The 23,827-nt window shown below is 40.2% G+C and overlaps 2 protein-coding genes across 2 annotated transcripts; both read left to right on the forward strand.

Annotated features, from left to right (window-relative positions):
• Window positions 1–1,878: 1,878 nt before the first annotated feature.
• Window positions 1,879–8,632, forward strand: LOC148080353 (actin-related protein 3). The gene is made up of 12 exons (XM_087792024.1): window positions 1,879–2,063; window positions 2,395–2,450; window positions 2,627–2,751; window positions 2,837–2,947; window positions 3,042–3,137; window positions 4,144–4,251; window positions 5,632–5,775; window positions 6,069–6,242; window positions 6,329–6,421; window positions 7,463–7,588; window positions 7,741–7,824; window positions 7,902–8,632. Exons 1-12 carry the CDS (start codon window positions 2,020–2,022, stop codon window positions 7,995–7,997), a joined length of 1,257 nt encoding a protein of 418 aa, XP_087648150.1. The 5' UTR covers window positions 1,879–2,019; the 3' UTR covers window positions 7,998–8,632.
• Window positions 8,633–8,789: 157 nt separating this feature from the next.
• On the forward strand, window positions 8,790–10,745 carry LOC148080354 (transmembrane protein 182-like). Its single transcript, XM_087792659.1, has 5 exons — window positions 8,790–8,972; window positions 9,213–9,309; window positions 9,383–9,499; window positions 9,556–9,693; window positions 10,046–10,745. Exons 1-5 carry the CDS (start codon window positions 8,790–8,792, stop codon window positions 10,318–10,320), a joined length of 810 nt encoding a protein of 269 aa, XP_087648785.1. The 3' UTR covers window positions 10,321–10,745.
• Window positions 10,746–23,827: the final 13,082 nt, after the last annotated feature.

Genomic DNA, 23,827 nt, shown 5'->3' on the forward strand with positions numbered 1-23,827 from the left:
TTTAATTTGTTAATGATAGTTTTTTCCCCCCTGCATTTTCATATTGCATAATATTGTCTTGTATTTACTGAACCAGTTTATTTTAAGTCTGTGTGCTTGATCCAGAAGCAAAACTGATCTTTCCAGAGGAAAAACTCAAAACAATTAACCCCACCTGTATATTGTCTTTGTGTTTTTACAATTCCCATCAGGGATTTCCAGAGAAAGTCAGCCTCCTCCACTTATCTTCATTATCCTCTCTAGTCACTCCTATGTCCTCATTTATCACATTCATGATCCTCTTTAGTTTTCTTCATTTTCTTTCAGCAGCTAATTCCATTTATAACAATCTTTCTCCTTCAAATGTTCCCTGCATTTCTTCTCTACATGCCAGAAACAATTGAGTCTAACTTTGTCATCAAAAACTTCTCCACAATAATTGTTCTTCTTCTAACTTCTCATCTTGTATTTTTTCGAGACACTACTACAGGAAGTAGATCTGCATAAACACACCTTTGAAGTGCTAGATGTACTTGTTACAGAAATAGAAGTGTTTCCCACTGATATATCAGAATGTCGGTGTGATTATTTTGCCGGTTACAGCCTATCACCACACAATAGTGACTTTCAGTGATATGGGAATATTAAAAAGATATATGGATGTTTGGCAGAGACACTTAAAGTCATGGTGATACATGTTCAAGTATTGATTACAGTAATAAATGTATTTAATGACTGTGTTGCAGTGAAATAAGACAAAATCATAAATAATAAACACATTTTTTCTGCAGTCACATTCCACAGTTCATACCAGTTTGCCAGTTGTTATTTGAAATCTGCAATTGCAATCTAACTGGCTGTTAGATTCTGAGGGATATATGTGACAGTTCTCAACAATGAACACAGATGCTGTGAGTTTTTACTTAAAAAAAGCTATTAAACAGTAGTTTGGGTGTAAAAACATAAAGAAATGACAAAATCGAGATGCTTTTCTTTGTAAATTGTTCAAGTTTCTTAAAAATCTTAATTAATGTATATTACCACAGCAGTTGAGCAAACCCTTCAAAATAAAAGCAGAATAAGATTGTGAATGAATTTTGAAACACAAATTGAGACTTGGCCCAAAGACTGTGTTGAGCTCACCTTATTACAGTATTATAAAATCTGGCATTTTAGTCCATTATACTTTGACTTTCTTATTATATTCTAGGAAGGTCCAATATTGTTTATTTTATATATATACACTGTATATATATATATACAGTATATAAATGATTAGCGGATTAGCCTCATACAATTAGAAATCAACTGTAACAAAAATATAGAAACAGATGAGTGCTTCATTCTACAGGTGCTCACCAATCAAACACTTAACGTGAGAAGAACACCTTGCTTTTAATACTGAAATAATAAAAGCAAGGGATAAAGAGGTCATGGTATTATTTAAAGTTAAATCACATCAGAGATTTATAATAATCATTAGTAAAATTATTAAGTCTTCCATTCTTCAAAAATCTACTTTAGTGTGTTAAATAATGAAAGAAACAATATTAAAACAAATGTTGATATGCTTTGCTTAAACTATAGACAGACACTCGTGCCAATGAATGCAATTAGATGTAGTAATGGGTAGTTTAGCATTTATTCAATGTTCTGAAGTCATCTTAAGAAATACAGAAAGAAAATGTAACGATAGTAAAATGTGGTATTGTTTAAATAAAACTGGTAAAATATTGTTAGCCGTTTTAAAGGTCAATGACAAACAACATTTTATGTTACATTCATTATTGTGCATTTAACAATTATGTTATATTATTCATTATTGTGCAGTTCCCAAGTTAATCCACTAGAGGACACGTTTTGTCGAATTCCCAGTTTGGGAATATCTGCTCGAAAACAGTGGAGGCGAACCCGGAAGCGCTCCTGTCCGTGCTCTGGCTGCTGACTGAGGAAACGTCTCCTGGAATCTTTTCCCATCGGATTTCTGTCCAACGATTCATCTTAAAACGTCTATTGGCCGCATTAAAGAAACGGATCACCATGGCTAGCCGGCTACCGGCGTGTGTTGTCGACTGTGGCACAGGGTGAGCAGGGAAAATGTTGGGCTAGCTAGCTTTAGCCTGGTTTTCATTGAGCGACTGTCAAAGTTGCAGCTAACGCCCTGCTGTCAATACGACGCAGAGACATTTTTTCCAGGCATCATCTATGAGTCACGCGTTGTAAAATAGTGCTAGTGTTGGCAAGGACTGTCTAGTTTTTCATTATCAAATGCTTTATTACATCACATTGCCCTGCTAGCGACGAATGCTAATGTTACTTCCTGGATTCAAGGCAGAAACCACAATGTCCTAAATAATGAATTCGCCATCTAAATGTCAGAAGTTCCTTTATTAAAGTCATTTTGTTTTGTATTAGGTACACCAAACTTGGCTATGCAGGAAACACAGAACCCCAGTTCATCATTCCGTCATGTAAGTATTACGTGTGTACCTGATGGCTGTAGTATTCAGAGTATTATGCCTGACTTTCTATAGTCTTATTAACCTTAGCTTTAACTCCAACAAGGCCAACATTCATGGAGTAGTTGTTTTAAGTAAAGTGAAACTCAAGTTATCTGAGATTATTTCATGTTCCTTTTCCTTTGCAGGTATTGCTATCAAAGAATCTGCAAAAGTTGGAGATCAGGCTCAACGTAGGATGATGAAGGGGGTGGACGATCTGGATTTTTATATCGGAGACGAAGCCATCGACAAACCGTCATATGCAACAAAGGTGATTAGACACATCATTTATACAAACATTCATAAATCTCGCAATCATTTGAGTTATTTTTAACACCTGTTTTCTTCTGTTTCAGTGGCCTATTCGTCATGGGATTGTTGAAGACTGGGACCTAATGGAGAGGTTCATGGAGCAGGTCATCTTCAAGTATCTGCGGGCAGAACCTGAAGATCATTATTTCCTCTTGGTACGATTAGACATGCATTTTAGTAGGTTGATGTTTGTGTTATGACTGTAGGCAGTCTTTCATTGTAAAGACCTGTTCTTTCGTGTTTCCACAGACGGAACCCCCTCTAAACACACCCGAGAACAGAGAGTACACTGCAGAGATCATGTTTGAGTCCTTCAACGTTCCAGGTCTCTACATTGCTGTACAGGTAAATTGCTCAATCATCCTTACAATGTTTCATTTTCATTTCGTTGTCCTCTGCCAATCTGGGTTTGGGTTGCGGGAGAGCATCTTTAGCAGGGAGGCCCAGACTTTCCTCGCCCTATGTACATTGTCCAGCTCTTCCCGGGGAACCACAAGGCATTCCAAAACCAGTTGGTAGACATAGTCTCTCCAGTGCATCTTGGGTCTGCCCTGTGGTCTCCTACCTCTGCCCGGAACACCTCACAAGCAAGGCGTCCTGAAGGCATTCTAATCAGGTGCCCAAGCCATCTCAACTGATCCCTCTCAACGCCATGGACCAACGGTTCTACTCCAAGCCTCTCCCTGATGACCTTTCTTCTCACCCTATCTCTAAGGGAGAAGCCAGCCACCCTATGGATAAAACTAATTTTGGCTGCTTGTACTTGTGAGCTTGTTATTTTGGTGACTACCCTTCGTTCGTGACCATAGATGAGGGTAGGGACTTAGATTGACCGGTATACAGTGAACAAGACCCCAAGATACCTAAAATCCTCCAATCAGGGCAGGATCTCATCCCTAACCCGGAGATGGCTCCCCACCTTGTTCCGACTGAGAACCATGGACTTTGATTTTGAGGTGCTGATTCTCATCCCTGTCGTTTCACACACGTTACAAACCCTTCCAGCGAGAGCTGAAGGTCACCTGTCTGATGAGACCTACAGCAGTGACCTAGTCCCAAGGTCAACACTGGAGCTCCTCAACGCCTTGGCTGCACAAGAAATTCTGTCCATAAAAGCTATGAACAGAATTGGGACAAAGAGCAGCCTTGACCAAGGCTGATTTTTGATAAATCATACAAAGGTCGAACAGACAAGAATAAAGTTTATAGACAAAAAAAACCACAGGATTAAGTTATAACATCTGATTTATTGTTCTGCTGTCAAAGATATTTATAATTCATTATGTTTTGTGTTGAAGAAATTTCACCACAATATCTTTTTCTCATATTTGATTTATATCTTTGTATTCAGGCTGTTCTGGCGCTGGCTGCCTCCTGGACATCCAGACAAGTGGGGGAGCGAACTCTGACGGGAACTGTTATTGACAGTGGAGATGGAGTCACACACGTCATCCCAGTGGTGAGATTATTTTTATGTTCGGTTCCTTTTTCAGTTTTGGTCTTCTGGTATTTCAAACAGATTTTTTAATGGCAGTACGGAATCCAATTGTGATGTTTGATTTCTATAGTTGTTTTATTTACATCATCACGTGCCAACTAAAACAAATACAGTCTTTATACATGAAATACATTTTCAATTGATAATATACAGTTTATTGTAAAATATATTTTTTTCTTCTGATGCAAGCACAAAACTGCTGGAAGCTTTTTGGGGTCACTCTGTGCCCTTAGTGTAGCTGTGGGTAAGAAAAAGGCTGGCTCTACATTTTCTAATGTGTTTTCATCTTGTTTAGTGGTGACAAAGCACAGGTTATTGTAACTTCTTTGCAGCCTGTTCACCTGCCCAAGAATGCAGAAACGGTAACAAACCACAAACTTGGTGTAGCAGAGGAAAAACAAAAGACAGTTTTTTTTAAAGTTAGAAAAAAGTTAGTTTTTCACCAACACAACAGTAAATGTTAAACATACATAGTATCTTCAAATCGGATATTTGTAACTTGCTTCAACTCAATTGGTTCTTCTTACCAATAAAAATTAAACAATTTCCCGAAGGAGACCTCCTGAGGGATCAATAAAGTTTTACCTTACCTTACCAGTAAAAAGGGTTGTGTGTTAAAGTAAACTGTGATTATTCCACTATGTCCCAAACTTAAAACATTGAACTCATTGCTGTCCGGATTCCTTGCCCTGGTCTAGGAATTGACGAAACCCCAATCTTCTTTCATATGCTTATTTTTCATCATCTGCTAATGCTCTTTATCTTAATCCCACTAGTCAACATTTAACAAAGGCACATTGCATGTGCAAACATTCCTTCAGGGTTTTTTTTGTTAAAGCAGTATTTGGAGTGGAGATCCTGTGCCTGCATAGTTGCATGAACACTTTGTATCCTATAGTCTATTGCTCCTGTAGTCGTGCCGAGAATTTTTGAGACCTTCATTATCTTGTACACTCCACTCTCGCCTGTTTTCCAACACTGCTAATGGGAATGTCCCTTCTCTACCTGACACATTACAGGCAGTGGACGTGACTCTCAACAGCCCATAGCATGTGGTGCAAAAAGACTTCCATGCAGTGTAAAAATGGCACTTAAACTTTAGTTTTAAGCTCTTCTTTTTTGCTATTTATGAACATGTGTTCCATAGTTTCCATTGTCATCCTGCAGTAAATTACCTGATTCTCCCTAACGCCACAAAGATATTGGTTAGAAGAGTCTGATGGTTTAATAAAACTGTTAACCAATGTGTCTGTTCGAGCACAAGATCAAGTTTGACTATTTGTGAAGGTGTTCTGTCTTGGCTACAACTTGAATAGAAAATAATTTGCTGTTGTGTTTCAGGCTGAAGGATACGTCATCGGTAGTTGCATCAAACACATCCCCATCGCTGGCCGAGACATCACATACTTTATCCAGCAGCTGCTGAGAGAACGAGAAGTCGGGATCCCTCCCGAACAGTCTCTGGAGACGGCAAAAGCTGTCAAGGTGGGTTTTATGATTTCTTGGTTCTCCTTAATCTTCTATTTACCTTTTGATTTCAATATTCTTCATAAGTGATTCAACAGGAATGTTTTTTACTTCAGGATAAAACCAGTGTTTACTTTGCTGCGCCTTGTGTCATTCTAGTGTCATAATTTATACGAGCAATTTCAAAATGTGATCGTGCTAAGTACAGCTAAAACTTAATTTCTACTTGGCATGAATATATGTACATTTATTTATATTTTTCTTTATGTCCACCCTATAGTTGTTGAATTGATGATGATTTTTTTCTTCAGGAGCGGTTCAGTTACGTCTGCCCTGACCTGGTGAAGGAGTTCAACAAATATGACACAGACGGATCTAAGTGGATCAAGCAGTACACCGGCGTTAACTCCATTTCAAAGAAGGAATTCAACATTGATGTTGGCTACGAGCGCTTTCTGGGGCCTGAAATCTTCTTCCATCCTGAGGTTAGAGATGCCTTAAATGCGTATCGTTTTGTTAAATGCTGTGTCAGCATCTGGTTGTTTAACATTGTTTCTATCATTCATTCTAGTTTGCCAACCCAGACTTCACCCAGCCGATCTCCGAAGTAGTGGACGATGTTATCCAGAACTGTCCTATTGATGTCAGACGGCCACTCTACAAGGTGAACTCGAGCGAAATCTGACACATTAAGATATACAGACGATTTAGACCTGTTAGGAAGCAAGGAGTAAACTTAAAATAAGAAAGAGGGGATGAGTTTCCTGCAGCTGAAATCTGAGGTGTTTGAGAACAAAGGTGTAAAACCTCAGAAAATCACACGCATCCAGAAATTTTTATAGCATTTTTTCTCAAGCCTTCTCCCTCAGAAGTGTTTTTGTTTCTCACATAAAACAAGTCTTCGCTCAAGTAGAAGAACTCACATTTCTCCGATCCTTAAAACTCTTCACTGGCTTCCAGTTTCTTTCAGGATCAACTTTAAAATTCTGGTTCTTACTTTCAGAACTATTCATTGTCAGGCTCCTCCTTACATCACTGATCTGATCCAGTCTTACACCCCAGCTCGGGCTCTGAGGTCTGTGGATCAGAATCTACTGATGGTTCCTCGCACACGGTTCAGGACCAGAGGAGAGAAATCTTTTCAGGCTGTTGCTCCTAAGCTTTGGAACGATCTTCCTCTCTCTTTGCGCTTGATGGAGTCTACTGACTCCTTTAAGAAACATCTTAAGACGTTTCTATTTGTTCAGGCTTTTCCTTGATTTTCTGGAACTCCTGTGTTGTTCTCAGTATTATCTTGATCTTTAAAGTGTATATACTTTTTTGAGTATTGTTTTGTTTGTTTTAGCGCTTTGTGACCCTGGTCTGGAAAAGCGCTATATAAATAAATATTACTTACTTACTTACTTACATCAGCTGCTTAGATGTTTTACATCCAGTGACAAACGAAGTCAATCTTTGAGTGTTACAGCAACACATGAGTTTTTAGTGTAGCATGTAGTGTGCTAACGGGGGAACATGTCTGCCTGAAGATGAACACAAACACCTGTTGTGTAGTTTTGATAACTAGCTAATAATCACAGCAAAAACATTCAGTTCATTTATGAATTGAACCTAATTGCTAAACTCGAGTGTCAACACAACGAGTCACAAGGTAAAATACAGAGTTAATGTGTTTTTGTTGACATCTTGTTGTTGACTGTCTCAGAACATCGTGTTGTCTGGAGGCTCCACCATGTTCAGGGACTTTGGACGACGAATGCAGAGAGACCTGAAGAGAACTGTGGACGCTCGACTGAAGATCAGTGAGGAGCTGAGTGGCGGCAAGCTCAAGGTGAGGAACAATGGCGCACTCTGCTGGAGGGCGGCGAAAACCAGAGAGTTTATTGTTGGCTGTATATGAATTGTTGAATTGTTTTGCAGTTAAATAGTGTTTCACTATTGTATTAAAAAATACGGCATGCTCTTTTGTTTATGTCTCTGTAGCCAAAGCCCATCGATGTGCAGGTCATCACACATCACATGCAGAGATACGCCGTATGGTTCGGAGGGTCAATGTTAGCATCAACCGTAAGTGTCTTAAAGGTTTTTCTAAGTGGACTAAAGTCAAAGTCAACTCTTAGGTAAGCACTGTTCTCCCTTCACAGCCTGAGTTCTACCAAGTGTGCCACACTAAGAAAGACTACGAGGAGATCGGGCCCAGCATCTGCCGCCACAACCCTGTATTTGGCGTCATGTCTTAGACTATTGGAGCTCCAGCCATGCGAGGACGCAGCGGAACACCTCTGTGGAGTCACCACAAGCCTTTGACCAGATGCTCCGACAGCGCCGTCCACAGCTTGATGGCGGACCAAAATAAAGAAAGGGCAATATCCTCGCGGTCCAGAGGTCGGAGGTGTCTCATCCCAAAGGATCTTCAAACATCAAAGAAACTTGTTTACTCTGCGGTTAATAGGTTGCTAATAGTAATGATAACAGTAATAATAAGAGGTCTCTGCGTGCCTGGTTTCTTTGCTCCTAATCTTTCTCACAGGGTTATCGTGTATAGAACTCGGCTATAAATGTGTGGGTGGGGTCTTGCCGTGGTATTATGATGCGTTTCTCTGGATTATGTTCTGAACTTTTTAATTGACCACCTTTTAATCATCAATAACGGCCACAATCATGATTGCTAATCGATCCTTTCAAAGGTTTCCTCCCAGGAATAAATATTTTCATCTCAATATTTCATGTTTTTTTAATATATTTTTCAGGCTTAGAACTTCTCACATTTGTCCTTTTTTTTCTAATTGTGATGATGGTGTTCCTCTGGAAAAACCTTGTGCTGTACCAAATCACTCGCTGGCATTCCAATAAATGCCACAAAGCTGTTTCTACAGTTGTGATTGCTTTCTTTCCATCGCTTCTGCTTTTAGAGGAGCTATTTTTAAGTAGACGTAACTGAATCCTGGCAGAGACGTGACGCCTGCGTTTATTTCCACGCTGCGCACAATAACAGCAACATGGATGTTCGCTCGTGCTTGTGAGAAGAAGAGATGTCGCCGCTCGACAGAGTGAAGGTGCTGCTCTTTCTGGGGTTGTTCTTTGGAGCGGTGGGCTTCCTGTCCATGCTGCTGTGCTGCGGGACTGAGTACTGGCTGCTGGCCACAGAGACCTGCCTCCAGGCCGACCCAGGCAGAGGAGAGGGTGATAAAAGAGGGAGAGATGATTCAAACCAGGTACCATTGATTCTATTTACTTTCCATTTTAGAGATTGTAAATCTTTATTTTGAACTTTATAAGTGGAAAGATAGTGAGACCAAAAAAAAGAAGCAGTTTGAGGAGTTTAATTTTGGGTGAGGACAAGATAATAGCACTTTCGTGACCAATCCAAGCACAATCCTTGCCCTTCATCCAGACTACAAACATTAAACTTGCCAGGTAAATTCAAAGTCTATCTGAAGTGTGATATTTTCAAGGTGGTGACCGGTGTGAGAGTATTTCACGAGGGTCTTCTTTGGCGCTGCTCTTACTCCTCCGCCTCTCCTCATCCATCCATCTGGGATCTGTGGATTAGTAAGACGTCATTTAGTGTTTCTCATAATAATCATCTGGGAATATTTGAAAGAATTTGCAACATTTCCTTCAGCGAACCCTCCACCTCTGAAGCTCTGCCAGATGGCCTTCCTCTTCCCTTTCCCCCACAGTGAGCCAAAGTTGGTGGGACCCCAAAGTCACCCGGCCTACGAACCTCCATCCGCCATAGGTTAGTGTTGCGAGTTGCAAAGTTTCACTCAACGCTGCATCGTCACATTTCTTTAGTTTTCAGAACTTTCTGGAGCATCTTTCTGGTGTCTGCAGTTTCGGCTATTTTGATTGGCTGGTTCTGCATCATATGTGCCAGTTCACAGACCAATTACAGGCTCTACAATGTGGCTGGAGGTCTGCAGATCTTTGGAGGTAAAGGAGGTCATTTTGTTGAGCAATGTTTGATTACCCTTTTTAAGTAAGCTAAGATAATATTATTCTGTAGTTATTTTATATTCACATGTTTAGATATATTTAATTATTTGAAAGTATTAAAACATAAAGAATAGTCCTCATACTTTTATGTTTTAAATTTTTTCAAATTTAAGTTTATCTGGAACATACTGTGCAATCAATGCAATGCTTTGAATGCAATAGCCGGCCTGATATACATATTTAGTATTTATTTGCTTTTGTTTTTTTATTGACGTGCAGACTTCATTTTTGTTTTCTATGTTGTCAACAATGTAACTTCAGATATGTCTGGACTTTACTCTGTCCTCAGGCGTCAGTCTTCTGGCGGTGCTGGTCATGTATCTTATGTGGACGGAGGTTCTGGACGTTCTAGAGCAGTTTGCCCTACAACAGAGGAAGTCCAACTGTCCCTCCTTTCACCTCAGCGTCCAGCATGGTCCATCGTTCCTGCTCGCACCTGTGTCCATATTCTTCTGTCTGCTGGCCGGACTCATCCTGCTGCTGGTCTCTCGTTCCATGCCGCCTGCAGAGTCGAACCAGATGAAGCACATTCAACAACTGCCAGTGATGGAAACAGACTTGTGATGCGGCATGTGTTACAGCGACTAGAACTGCCACAACATTATGACCACCTGAACCTGAAGTGTGCCCTCTCTCCGTATTCATTTGATCTATTTCTCAAGAGTTCTGGATCTCATCAACTGCTAACATGAACCTACATTTGCAGTTACTCGCCACACAAACAATGTGTTCCCAATTCACCTGTAATTTGAACATTTTTGAGTGAGAAAACGGCCTTTTCCAGGACTCATACGTATGTACACAAAGCCAACAAAAACCTCTAAAATTGATTGATTAATTAATACTTAATAGCGTGGTAGCTACATAAAATAATGTAGACCTGGTATCGGAATTTACTTTACATAAAATATAATCAAATCAATGTGTTGATGAAATGTCCATTTGTGCTTAAACTAAATAAAAATCCAGTTTAGATACATTCATGTAAAGAAGGTCCAAAGGGTGAATACACAACAAAGACAGTTTCGATTCAAATCAATTTTATTTAATTGAAAGTGTCAAATCAGAATCAGAATCTTTTCTTACCAATGTTGTAAATACAATATAGGATATTTTCGGAGGGAGTATGGTATAAAAGAATCAAACAATATCATAGCAAAGTTTTCTTGAGACACTTTCTCAGAGAAATATATATAATGTATATTTTCAAGAATATATGGAAGAACAGAAAAAAGGATCCCAGTGAATTAACAAATTAATCACTGTCAGATTGTGGCAAGGAATACCTTCCTTTTAGAAGGCAGAAACTTCGAGCAGGACTAGAATTGGTGTTGACACCATCCTGCTTTAATCAACAAATGCATGCAAACGTATCACCTACATACTGTATGTTAAAAAACCACTGCACATGGTGAGAAGCAAATATCAAACAGGAGGCGAAGAGGAACTAGTCTGCGCATTGAAAAAGACTTGATAATCTGGTGGCTGCTTCTAAAAACAAATTATTTTTAAGGTAAAACGGCCACTTGGCCGATTCTTTTCATAGCTTCCAGTTATTTTACGTTTAATATTTTGCTTTGGTTATATTCTCTAGTTATTCCTTGCATTAACATGGTTTAAGTAATTCAAATATTTTTTTATTAAAACACTCTTAAGATTTGAACTACAAAAAAATCAAACATTTCTATTGATAACTGTTACCTTTACCAAGCAGATACAAATCTGTGTCATTAGTCCTGAGCAAGTGTGAATGTAAATTGAATTTGTACAGTATATGAGTAAGTGAGTAAGTAATTTGTATTTATATAGCACTTTTCCAGACCATTTTTTTCCTTTATATATGAGATTTATCTTATAGGTGATCTGTTTAATACATCCACTGTCTTATTACAGTGTGTGAAAACCAATGTGATCCATTATAGTCCTTTCAAGCTCATTTTGTAATTGCACAAATTAAATTTTAACAACTAATCTTCCCCATATTTCACCTTTGACCCTCGTCTGTGGCTCTGTCCAATGGGAACCTTCACGTGGAAGGATGATTGGAAAGACTTAATTTGAAGTTTGAAGTCTTTATTAATCATTTTTTCTAATCCACTTAACTGCAGCCATGATGACTCCTCTGTAGTTATTATGAGAGACGGATTGACCATGACTAAAGTGGAAGGATAGGTGTGTGTGTGTGTGAGAGAGAGAGGACGAGAGGAAGTGATGAGATTGAGTCTGACCGCTCTTCTCTGTCATCAGGTTGAAGCATTGAAACGTTGGGTCAGTGGGATGAAGATGGTAATAAATTAAACTGTCACAATCCATTGTCTGACGGTAAAGTCATTGCAGTACCACTATCCTGCCACAGGAGGTCAGTGTTGGGCTGAGGCTGACGGGCTGAAAGACTGAAGCAAACCGAACAGTTGCGTCTGAGAAATGAACAAACTGCTGATGTAACAGACAAACAAACAGAAAATGATTTCTCTAATCGTAAACATGATGTGGGAAGGGGGGTTAAGAGGAGGAGGAGGGCGTGATAATTGGAAAAAGGCAAAAAGAAGTGACAGGAAAGAGAGAGAGGTAATTCTGAACCCTTCAGTATTCTTTCAAGTCACTTCCATTTCCTGCCATTCCTTTATATTCACTAGATTACATCATGTTTGTGTTTTAATGATCTATACTAAGAATTTCGAGGATAATATACAATTTAAATAACTTCAGGGATATTATGTACAATATTGCACACAGCTCTTTAAGACAACAGAGGGCGCTGCGGGTATATTCATGGGGGTCACACTGTAGCATCACTGCTCTGTTGATCGTTGATACAATGGCTGATAAACTCCGGCCACACTAGTGGAAACATTTGATTGGATAAAAAGAGCAGAGATCAACTTTAAAATGCTGGTCTCTTCCCTTTACTTCCTCATGCCTGGCATTGATCATAAATCAGCCAGTCGATGCACAACAATCAATGTAATTTATTTTGCTTTATTTTATTTGTATTAATTATTCATTATTTATATGTGATTTTATGTAATTTGTCTATTATTTTACTGTCATTTATTGAATTTAAATCATATTACTTCCGTTAATACCACCAAGAAAAATCCTGTGTTGCTTTAGGGCAGAGGTGGGCAAACTCGATTCTCAAGGGCCGGGTTCAGGTTTTTGTTCCAACAATTCAAGAGGAAACCTTTTGACCAGTCAGATGTCTTCGGAGTGTAATCAGTTGACTGTCAGTCTGGTTTTGCTTGTGTTAGCTGAAACCTCATTGGTTAAACTGTACATGCTCGATCGGTTAATATGATTGGTAATCTGTTTTACACAGAAACCCATGAAAAGTTGCAAAATAAAACAAAAGAAAACAATAAAAAAACACACTTTAGCTTATCTGAAATTGTATCATCTGAAATTTACAGAGCCCCAGACATGACATGGTAAAAAAAAAAAATTGTGGCTAATTCTTTTTTTCAAGTTTTTTTCAAGATGTCATGTAGAAATCTAAGTGTTTCTAGTTTTATTCCAGTAAATATATTGGTCAAATGTATCCACTTTGGAAATGTCCACCAGTCACAAATGTATACCAAACCATGCTTGAAAACTGTGGAATGCAATGATATTAAATGGAGGCCATGTAAGGGAAGTGAGTGTCAGTGAAGGTGAGCATCCACGGAACACGACCCCTGGCTCACCTGGTGCCTCGAGGCTCCAAATGGGATTACGTCTGTTACCATTTTACCGCTCAACCTCGTCTATGAGTCTGAAGCTCTGAACTAGAGCCGGGCACGAAAGATTAAATCCAACTTTCTTTCATCCATGAACGCTTTCATCTTAGTTTCTTTTTTCACACCAAGGGAATTATCAGTAACCGCCGCAGCTTATGACGAGGGCGGCGGTGCAGAGAGGTGGGGTTAAAATGGAGTGTGTGCAGCACAAGGCGAAGGGCGGGGTGGGAAGTTCTGTGGCTGTCGATCCACCCCTCGTTCACACTTTATCTCCAAAGGTGCAGCAGTTCCCCCCTTTTGTGGAAAATGTTCCTCGTACGCTCTCCAGGTTTTCTTCCAGACCCCAGCACTGTCACACCATAATCCACCTTTCTCCTCATTCTCTCCCTTCTTCTGTAATATTTGGCACAAACGATTAATCTCTTTTCTTCTCTGTTTCTTCGTCAAATGTGTGTCAGGACTCATTCTGGGCGAATTGAATACAGATGTCAGGTTGCCATCAAATCCCATCGCGAGGCCTTTAATGAGATAACAAGCTTTTCCTCAAAGAATTAGCGCCATTGAGAGAAAAAAGAATGCGATTAGTTCAATCAAAGAGAGGAGTGATATGAGACCTGCCCTGCCAAATCACAAATCTATTCCCGACACTGGTATTAATTATCAGACTAAAGCTGCTGTTGCATATTGATTCATCAGGGAGCGCTCTTGTATTATCTCCCATTAGGCAGGAAAAAGGCGAGATTAAATGAAGCCTTCAGGGCCGATGATGGATCCTGGGAGACGGTTGATGCACATCACAGACTGGGAACGCTATAACAAGGCACCACATTTTTAAGCCCTTGATTTTGATTATTTTAGTGAGAATTTTCAATTACAGCTTTAATCTGTCTGTGTATTTAAAGACACAAATGCCTCAGGAAGTGTGTCAGTGGCACCTGCTCTATTAATAACGTACTTCTGTTGTCTACATGTGTTTTTCTTTGATTTCTCACTTCTTCAAATGATATACACATTTTTGTTGTACCCGGGTTACTGAGCCTAGAAAGAGGCATGTCAGGTTCATGACCACTATTTACTCCTGATATGTGAATATAAAGAATACTGTCAACATGAAGGTAATAAAACAAAGTTAAAGTGTACTTAATATACAGGCAGAAATCTCATAAACATACATACAGTTGTTTGATTCTAATAATGATTAATGATTCTCTTTTATCCCTTGTGTTATTTCAGGGTCAAGGTGACCCAAAGGCCTAAAAACAAATGTATTTGAGGTATCCCTTGTGTTGTCTCTGGGTCAAGGTGAACGACCTCCACCACTGCATATGTATTTCTGGAAGCCAGGGAGGTCGTAATTGACATTTCTTCCCCCCCGACCTCACATGGTTACGCCCTTAGTCAAAGAACCATCTGGAGGAAGTGGATTCAAACTTGGCATCACATAAGGCAGTATCAAAAAACAACTTTTAGCAATTATTAGATGTCATATATCTTACTTTGAGTGCTTAAGTCTTTACATTGCATGCTTAATAAAAAAAACAAATACAAATTGACAAAAACTTAGAATTCTTAGAAGAATGGAATTCAAAATTCAGTATATACACGACAAAAAAACCCACAAAATGCATTCATAACTTTAAGAACTACAAAATGTATTAAACAAAACATGAATTTTCTTTCAGAGAATTAATGTTATACAGTATAGATTTTTGAAGAAAATGAGAAGCTGGTGTGGTTCATTCAAACCGGTTGTCGTGCCATTACTGTGTAAATGTATAAAAGGTTATTTATATTGTTTTCTCTTTTATTTGGTTCTCTCACTTCCTGTTATCTTCCCCCAGTCCAGTAATAGCACACAGCTGGACCTCATGAGCAATCATGATCCCTACTTCAACCACCTGAGTCCAGACCTGTGAGCCGGATCAAAGACTTTCCTGCATTAGTTTGTTGTTGTTTTTCCCTCCTTCCTTACTTCGGATTATTGTTGTTTTAGCATTTTTTGCCTCTTTGCCCCTGTGCCTAAGTGCTTTAGTTTGTTGTTTAATGAGTGTTTTGAGCACAAAAGTAGGATAAGGGATTAGGTCGGGCTATCCTACCTCAAAGCGAGATTGAAGAAAGTGGGATATGTTTTGACATCAGTTACCCTGAAGATTTATTCAGTGGAACTTAGCCTGCTCCAGACCAGGCTAAATTCCAGGATCTATATGATCATATATCATCCTTTATCTTAATCCGAAGTCACCACAAATCAATCAATACTTATTACACTACACACTCTTGACTCTGTCACATAGTGGACTGACCTCCGGATATATTCGTGACAGTTTGGTTTTTGATAGATGAGCTCTGCGAACAACTTTGAATTGGAGAAGAGACAAGCACAAAAAGATGATTTATTCACCAGTTCTAAAATTGTTTTCCAATTGTTGTCAGACAGGGAGATGCCAAGGTCTTCTTCCCAATCCCGTTTGTGTTTATCTGTAGGTTTCTGTGTCAATTCAGAGAGGCCAGAATATATTTCAGAAATAAATCCCTTCATCGTTGGGTTCATAGAAAGGATCTCGTCTAATATTTTCCTTTCCTTAACAGTTTGAGGTGACAATTTAGATGAGATGTAGTGTCTTGCTTGTAAGTATCTGAAGAAGTTTGACCTGTGAAGATTATATTTTGTTCTTAGTTGTTCAAAAGAGAGAACAGTGTTGTCTTTAATAATGTCTCTAAAGTAAACTAATCCCTTCTCGTGCCATTCCTTGAAGGCTGAATCCTGCATGGAAGGTTCAAAGAGATGGTTTGAGAATATAGGGCTGAGAAGAGAAAAACTATTAAGTTTTAGGTGTTTAACTATGGGATTTGAAATTGATTTATGAGAAGTTGTTGGTAACTCGGAGCCAAAAATGGCTGGCAGTGATATTTGGCAGCGACCATAACTCGGCATAACTATGGAAGAAATAACAAAGTTATAAGTAAACGATACGACCAGGATGAAAGGTGCTGTTCCTCCGCTCCTCTGTCTCTGCTGTCCTTGACGTCACTGTAAGCCGCGCAGGTGAGGAAAGCTATGTCATTCATTCATTGTTTTGATGTTGTGGAGAGTTTTCAACGTATTTCCTCGCCTCGTCCACCGAACTTGGCCATTTGTATGATCCGTTGGGAAGAGTAATCCGAAGTCGGGCCGGGAAGCGAAGAGAAGGTTTAAATCCACGTTGGTAAAGTTCCGCCATTACGCCCTTGTACTCTGAGCGCATCTCCTGGATCTCGGGTGCGTAATCCTCCATTATATTCTCTAGTTCTACTCAAGCTGGCTTTTCGCTCTGTTTGTGGTAGAAGGTCCAGGAGGTCAGACTAAACCACCTAAAGTCTTTGCTTTCTGAAGATGAGTCTTGTTAAGGCGGGCGTGTTTGCCGTTCCATATGTAGGATGATATCAGAGAATCAAAATGCTGAAAAAACGAGGCTGGCAGGAATATTGGAAGATTCTGGAAAAGATATAAGAATTTGGGTAAGACTGTCATTTTTACTGAATTAACCCTACCAATAAGTGTCAGGGAGAGTGGGGACCACTTAGCCAAGGTCTGTTTAATTTCCGCTGTCAAAGTTAAAAAGTTTTCTTTGAATAACTCTTTAAATTTTCGCGTAACCATTATACCTAAATATGAGATTGTTTTCTGCTATCTTGACAGGCAGCTTGGGTATTAAGTCAGAGTCGTTTTTATTTAATAGAAATAGCTCACTTTTTTGTAAATTCAATTTATATCCTGAGAGTTTGCCAAATGCTTTTAAAAGGGACAAAGCCAAAGGCAGAGAGGTGATGGGGTCTGAGATATAGAGCAGGAGGTCGTCTGCATATAATGACACTTTGTGTTCTGTGTTCTCTTCGGATCCCAGACACCTCATTACAGTCACGCAGGGCTGTGGCCAGAGGTTCTATGGCCAGGTCAAATAGCAGAGGACTCAGAGGGCACCCCTGACGAGTTCCTCTACGTCTAAGTTCAAACTGCGTGGACTGTTGTGAGTTTGTACGGATGGAGGCTGTCGGTCGCTTATAAAGCAGTTTAATCATTGAGATGAAGTTATGACCAAATCCAAATTTTTCTAAGACTGCAAATAGGTAATTCCACTCTACACGGTCAAAGGCCTTTTCGGCATCTAAAGAGACAACACACTCTGGAGCCTGTCCCGGAGTTGAGTAAAGCATGTCAAGCAGTCGTCGAATGTTAAAATAGGAATTTCTGCCTCTAATAAATCCAGTCTGGTCAGTAGATATTATTGTAGGGAGTATGTTTTCTAGTCTGTGTGCCAGGACTTTTGCCAGTATTTTTGTGTCTGTGTTGAGTAGGGAGATGGGCCTATACGAGGCACAATCAGTTAGGTCTTTATCTTTTTTGCCGATGAGGGTGATGCAGGCCTCTGAAAATGATGGTGGAAGGTGGCCGAGGCGACAGGAGTCAGTTAGAACCACGCACAAATGCGGGCTAAGAGTTGACGAGAACTTCTTAAAAAACTCGGCTGGGAAGCCATCAGGACCTTGGGCCTTTGCAGACTGTAGTGAGCAAATGGCCAACTCAATTTCTGATTGTTTGATCGGCTCCTCCAGTATCTTCTTGCCCTCTCTAGAAATTGTTGGCATGTAAAGGGAATTTAAAAAGTTCTTTATTTTGTCATGGTCCGTTTGATGTTTGAGGAGTATAATTTGAAATAATAATCTTTAAATTCTTTGTTGATCTGTGTGTGGTCAGATGTTAGTTTGCCTGTCGCAGTTTGGATTCTAGAAATATTTTGTTGTGCTTTTAGTCCCTTTAATTGGTTGGCCAGTATCTTATCTGATTTATCTCCGTGCATGTAAAACAATGTTTTATTTTTTAGTAAAAGGTTTTCAGCTGAATGTGTTGTTAGCAAGTCGAATTTGGTTATAGCTTCAATTCGTTTTTTATAAATTTCGGGATCTTTAAATTTAGAGTATTGTTGGTCAAGGTCATAGATAGACTTTTCTAAGTAAGATTTTTCTTGAGAAGATGTTCGTTTCAACCTTTAGGTGATGATCTGTCCAGAGTCGGATCAAGCCATGTATTAAAGTCGCCTCCGAGTATGAGCGAGTATGTCCCGAGGTCCGGCAAGAGAGAAAATAAATGCTCAAAGAATTTTGGTTCTTCTACATTAGGTGCATAAATGTTCACAAGTGAGACCAATTTGTTGTAAAGTTTACCATAAGCAATAATATATCTGCCAAATTTGTCTGATATGATATTGTGTGGTTCAAAAGAGATGTTTGGACTGATGACTATCGTCACTCCCCGCGCCTTAGCCCCAAAGGAAGAATGGAAACACTGCCCCGCCCATCTGGAAAAGAAACGTTCACTGTCGGAGGTTTTGACATGAGTCTCTTGTAGAAAGGCGATTCCAGTTTTGAGATGATTCAAATGAGTGAGGACCTTTTTCCTTTTTATGGGGTGATTTAGACCCTTTACATTCCAGCTCAAAAGTTTTATACTACCATTCATTGTTTGTGAGATGGTCTATGAAAACTGGTTTTAATGTGCAGTAGAAAGCAAGGCAAGTTTGCAAAGTTTGTGAAATTGGAATAAGCAGTGATAGTAATCTCCCCCTCCCCACCCACAAAGAAAGCTGCCAAAAAAAAGGCAGCAAGCTCTTCACAACAATCATCTTATAACAACTTCTACTCATTCTTCAATCATTTGAAACATAATACCTGCAGACATATTAATGAACACCCCACACAAATTCAACATTAATATTTTGTTGACGAAAAAATATATGTGTAAAAGATCTCAGTCCTCAATAAAGTAAACAAAAGTGTAGTCGGTCACTTTACTTTACACCATAACTCGGCATAACTATGGAAGAAATAACAAAGTTATAAGTAAACGATACGACCAGGATGAAAGGTGCTGTTCCTCCGCTCCTCTGTCTCTGCTGTCCATGATGTCACTGTAAGCCGCACAGGTGAGGAAAGCTATGTCATTCATTCATTGTTTTGATGTTGTGGAGAGTTTTCAACGTATTTCCTCGCCTCGTCCACCGAACTCGGCCATTTGTATGATCCGTTGGGAAGAGTAATCCGAAGTCGGGCCGGGAAGCGAAGAGAAGGTTTAAATCCACGTTGGTAAAGTTCCGCCATAACGTCCTTGTACTCTGAGCGCATCTCCTGGATCTCGGGTGCGTAATCCTCCACGATCCTGATGGTGTGTCCGCGGTAGTGTAGATTCCCTCTCTTACCTCCCTGATGATCAGATCCTTGGTTTGGTAGCAATGAAGCCGGATAAACACCGAGCGCGGGCGCTCTCCAGGTGCGGGTTTGGCGAAGGTAGCACGGTAAGCCCGGTCGATCTCCGGGGGAGTCGGCAGGATGTCGGACCCCAAAATCTCCTGGAGCAGGTTGGAAAAATATTCCGTGGGGCGTCCGCTTTCAGTGGATTCGGGAAGACCAAGGATCTTTACGTTCTGGCGTCTACATCGACTTTCAAGGTCGGTCACTTTACTTTTTAGCTTAGCATTAGCCTCCGTTATACTGGACAATGTGTTTTCAAGGTCCTTAACACGCTGGGTCAGGTCCTCTGCTGTGAGTTCTAGGGAGGAGACTCTTTCATCGTGGTCATCCACCTTTTGTCGCATCTGGTCCAGCTTGGAGTCCATTAGGGCAAACGACATGTCGATGTCTCTAGCCTGCGCTTACGATGCTCTTCCAGTAGCGCAGCGATAGCTTCCATGCTAACGGGAGCCTTGTCCTTCTTGGATTTGGTCGCGTTTGAGGCCATTTTCAAAACTTGGAGAGTTGGTTGAGTTGGAGGGCAATGAAAGTGCGTTACCAGAGTCGTTTTTCTTCTGTCTGCAGGTGTCGCATAGGTTGGTTTTTGGATGAGTTTACCGGAGCACACGTGTATACACCCTACTCCATCACACACCCAAGCGGAAGTCCGACCCTCTGTAATTATTAAAATGTGTGATCATTAGTTTACATCATTTTAGAAACTGATTATCAAAGATTATTTTTTTCATTTACACTTTTCCACAGACTTTACACAAACTATATAGATACGCGAAGAGTAACATGTTACTTTAAGGATAAAACAAACACAGATGACACACATTGATCGTACTTACTCTCACCTGCACTTTGGTTCCGTCTATTTGAGATTGTGACAAGGTATCGGCAACAAGTGTGACAAACCAACTTTCCTTACGTACTCGCATGTTTCAAAAGTCTTCCTCTCCAAGGTGCAGTAAGTTACTTATGACCATATTTTGAAGTTACTTTATAAAGTTCTCCCCTGTCTGAAATCTTTGCGAACGAGAGGTTAGGAGAGCGGAGCCCATTATGACGTAATAATCAGCTTCACTCCTCAAGCCAGCTGTAATCACGTCGCTTTGTTTATACAAGGAGTTTCTTGGAGGTGTACACTTTCGTGAATAATGACTCGGTGATTAAACTAGATGCCCCAGTAAAATAGCGTTGGGGAAAATGAGAATTAATCTCAATAAAAACAAAAAACGTGTTTTTCAGTGGGGAAGGCCTTAAGCACGTCTTCTAATGTAAAGTTTCAATTAAAACAGTTCAGTGCAAAGCCAGTCCCAGCAGAAGATAGTCCCCAATGGCTCTGGGTCTGACCTCTGGGATCAGTTCTAAAAGAAAAAGATCTGAGTGGGATTTTTTTTTTTTTTTTGCTCCGAAAAACGGCATTGACCGCAACACACATCGGCCTAGGTAAAAGAAATTGGTCGGACATGAAGGGAGATGTAAAGTGGAGGATGGCGGTCCTGCCGCAGAGTGCGGGTCGTCCAAGGGTTTGGTGTTCCGAGCTCAATAATGTGAAGGATGCCATCACAATGCGGCACACCTTCTCAACGTCATCAGCCAGCTGTTAAGTTGGTATCTGCAGTCGCCTGTAGTCAAATAAAATCAGAAAATAAAATGCAGCTACTGGGTACTTTTATTCCCTACATAATCAAACACACTTATTGCAAAATAGAAATCAAAAGTTTAACTTTAAACGTCATAAGTGACTATGAAATGTTAAATGATTTGAAAATGCGTGATGCGTTTATCGATTAAAAATATATGAACTCACCCAGAAGCCAACCATCACGCACAGTACCAGCTTGTAGGCTGTTCCCAACCATACTGTTACGCAGAACGTATTCTTTGAACCAAGCCACCTCGCCACAATATTGCTAAGTCGCATTTGTGCATCACATAAGCTGCACATTGAGTGTAAACTTTTACAGTTCACATAAACATACTCATTATGTGATGCCGCTTTTATAGCAATGTGTGTGCAGTCGATAGCTTCGATCACGTTAGGAAATCGGTGCAAATTGCACTTTAATGTTGGCCTGTTCAGCTGGATGGTATGGTAATCTGACATACCGATGATTTGCTCCCACACGACCGGCATGGCTTGACTGAGACTCAGCCAGCTCCCTCCAAGGGAGGAAACCAAGAGTGGTCACTAGTTGAACTGGCACCGGCAACGAATTGCTCCTTGCTGTGCGCCTCTCCAAAGCCGGTTGCAGTTCATCACATCTCTAAAAGAATGGCTCTCGGGAATCTGAAGCTGACTGAGAAGCCATGCGACGTCGTTTGTCAACAAGTCCTCTCTCTCTCTAAAAATTAAACTTTTAGCATTGTCCTCCAACAATACTAATGCAGCCATTTTCTATGCACTATTTTTTTGGTTAAACTTTGCCCATGCTTTTATACAAACTTGTGTAATCACTTGTGTAAATTGCAGACACGCGAGAGTTTTAATAAATGATTAAGGTTGACAGTTAGTGTCTCAAACACTTCTCAACATGGCCACTGAGTGTCGCCAAATGGTCGAACTAGCTGATTGGGCGTACGCAACCTACAAACCTTGCGGGAATTATGAAATTTTTACCGCTGTTTTCAGTATTGATACATGTAACCCACTGTTTACACAGAGTGATGTCCTTTGTGTTGTGCTTAATCTTAATTTCGGATGTTTCTTTAAATTCTGTTACCGGTTTAGCACTTTGGGGTCTAAGTGAATCAGATGTTAGCTACCCTTATTTAGGATATATAATTGTGGAAATAGAATACCATACCAGAGACTGCACACCGATACCTGTCCTCGCTCTCATATGTCCAAAGCCATCAACTTCTTGTCAGACTCCCATCATTGTTAAAACCAATGTCCGTCGTCTGGTTGAACAATGTAAAGAGAATGGTATTGATTTAGCTCACACATTTCAGTGAACAGTTAGAAGATGGAACATGTTACAGAATGTTCCTCAAGTACTAGGGAGGATGATACTGATGTGGGACGGGTTGTGTGGCCAGGTCCAAATACCCTAATGATTCCACAGTGGCCTGTACAGTTCAACTCACTCAATCAGTGGAGAAAGAAATTGTTATCATTGATTCCCCTGCAGAGGTCCTTCCTGCTGGTTTACTTGTACAGCCAGTTATTTTATCAGGTAAAGTCCCCAGAGTTTGACGTGAGTCAACTAAATTTTGGTGACTTCAAAAGAATGGAAGGAGCAACTTAAGAGAAAATTGTCCTCTAGGTCTCATGTTTTTCCTGTTAGTGATTGGGATGTGGGACTAGCCAAAGGTGTCCAGCATGAAATCCGACTGTCTGATTCTAGACCTTTTAGACAGCGTTCACGGAGACTTGCTCCTGTAGATCTAGAAGACGTTAGGAAACATCTTCATGAGCTTAAGTCTGCAGGGATAACTAAAGATTCTCGCAGCCCTTATGCATCGCCTGTAGTGATAGTGAGAAAGAAAAATGGCAGTATCAGGATGTGTGTACCTGACCAATACACCACGCCCTGTATAGAAGATGCTTTGAACTGGTTGCCTGGAAGTAGTTGGTTTTCGGTCATTGACTTAAGAAGTGGATATTATCAAATCCCTATGGCCGAGCAGGACAAAGAGAAACCGCATTTATTTGTCCCCTTGGATTCTACCAATTTGAGAGAATGCCGCAAAGCATAACCGGGGCTCCAGCGACTTTTCAACGGCTGATGGAGAAAGCTGTCGGTGACATGAATTTGCTTCAGGTTCTCGTTTATTTAGACGATGTTATTGTTTTTGGAAGTACCTTGGAAGAGCATGAAGAGAGACTGCTCAAAGTCCTGGACCGTTTTGGTGAGGTAGGGCTAAAAATATCTAAAGACAAATGTCAGTTTTGCTTACCGAAGGTTAACTATCTTGGGCATGTAGTGTCTGCTAATGGTGTTGCAACTGATTCAGCCAAGATTGAGGCGATCACTGACTGGCCGCAACCTACCGACTTGAAGTCTTTGCAGTCCTTTCTAGGATTTTGTGGTTATTATAGGCGGTTTATAGCGAACTATTCTGCTATTGTTAGACCC

This window comes from Callionymus lyra, chromosome 5 (assembly GCF_982586985.1).
Source record: "Callionymus lyra chromosome 5, fCalLyr1.hap1.1, whole genome shotgun sequence".
In the NCBI taxonomy this organism is placed as follows: Eukaryota; Metazoa; Chordata; class Actinopteri; order Syngnathiformes; family Callionymidae; genus Callionymus; species Callionymus lyra.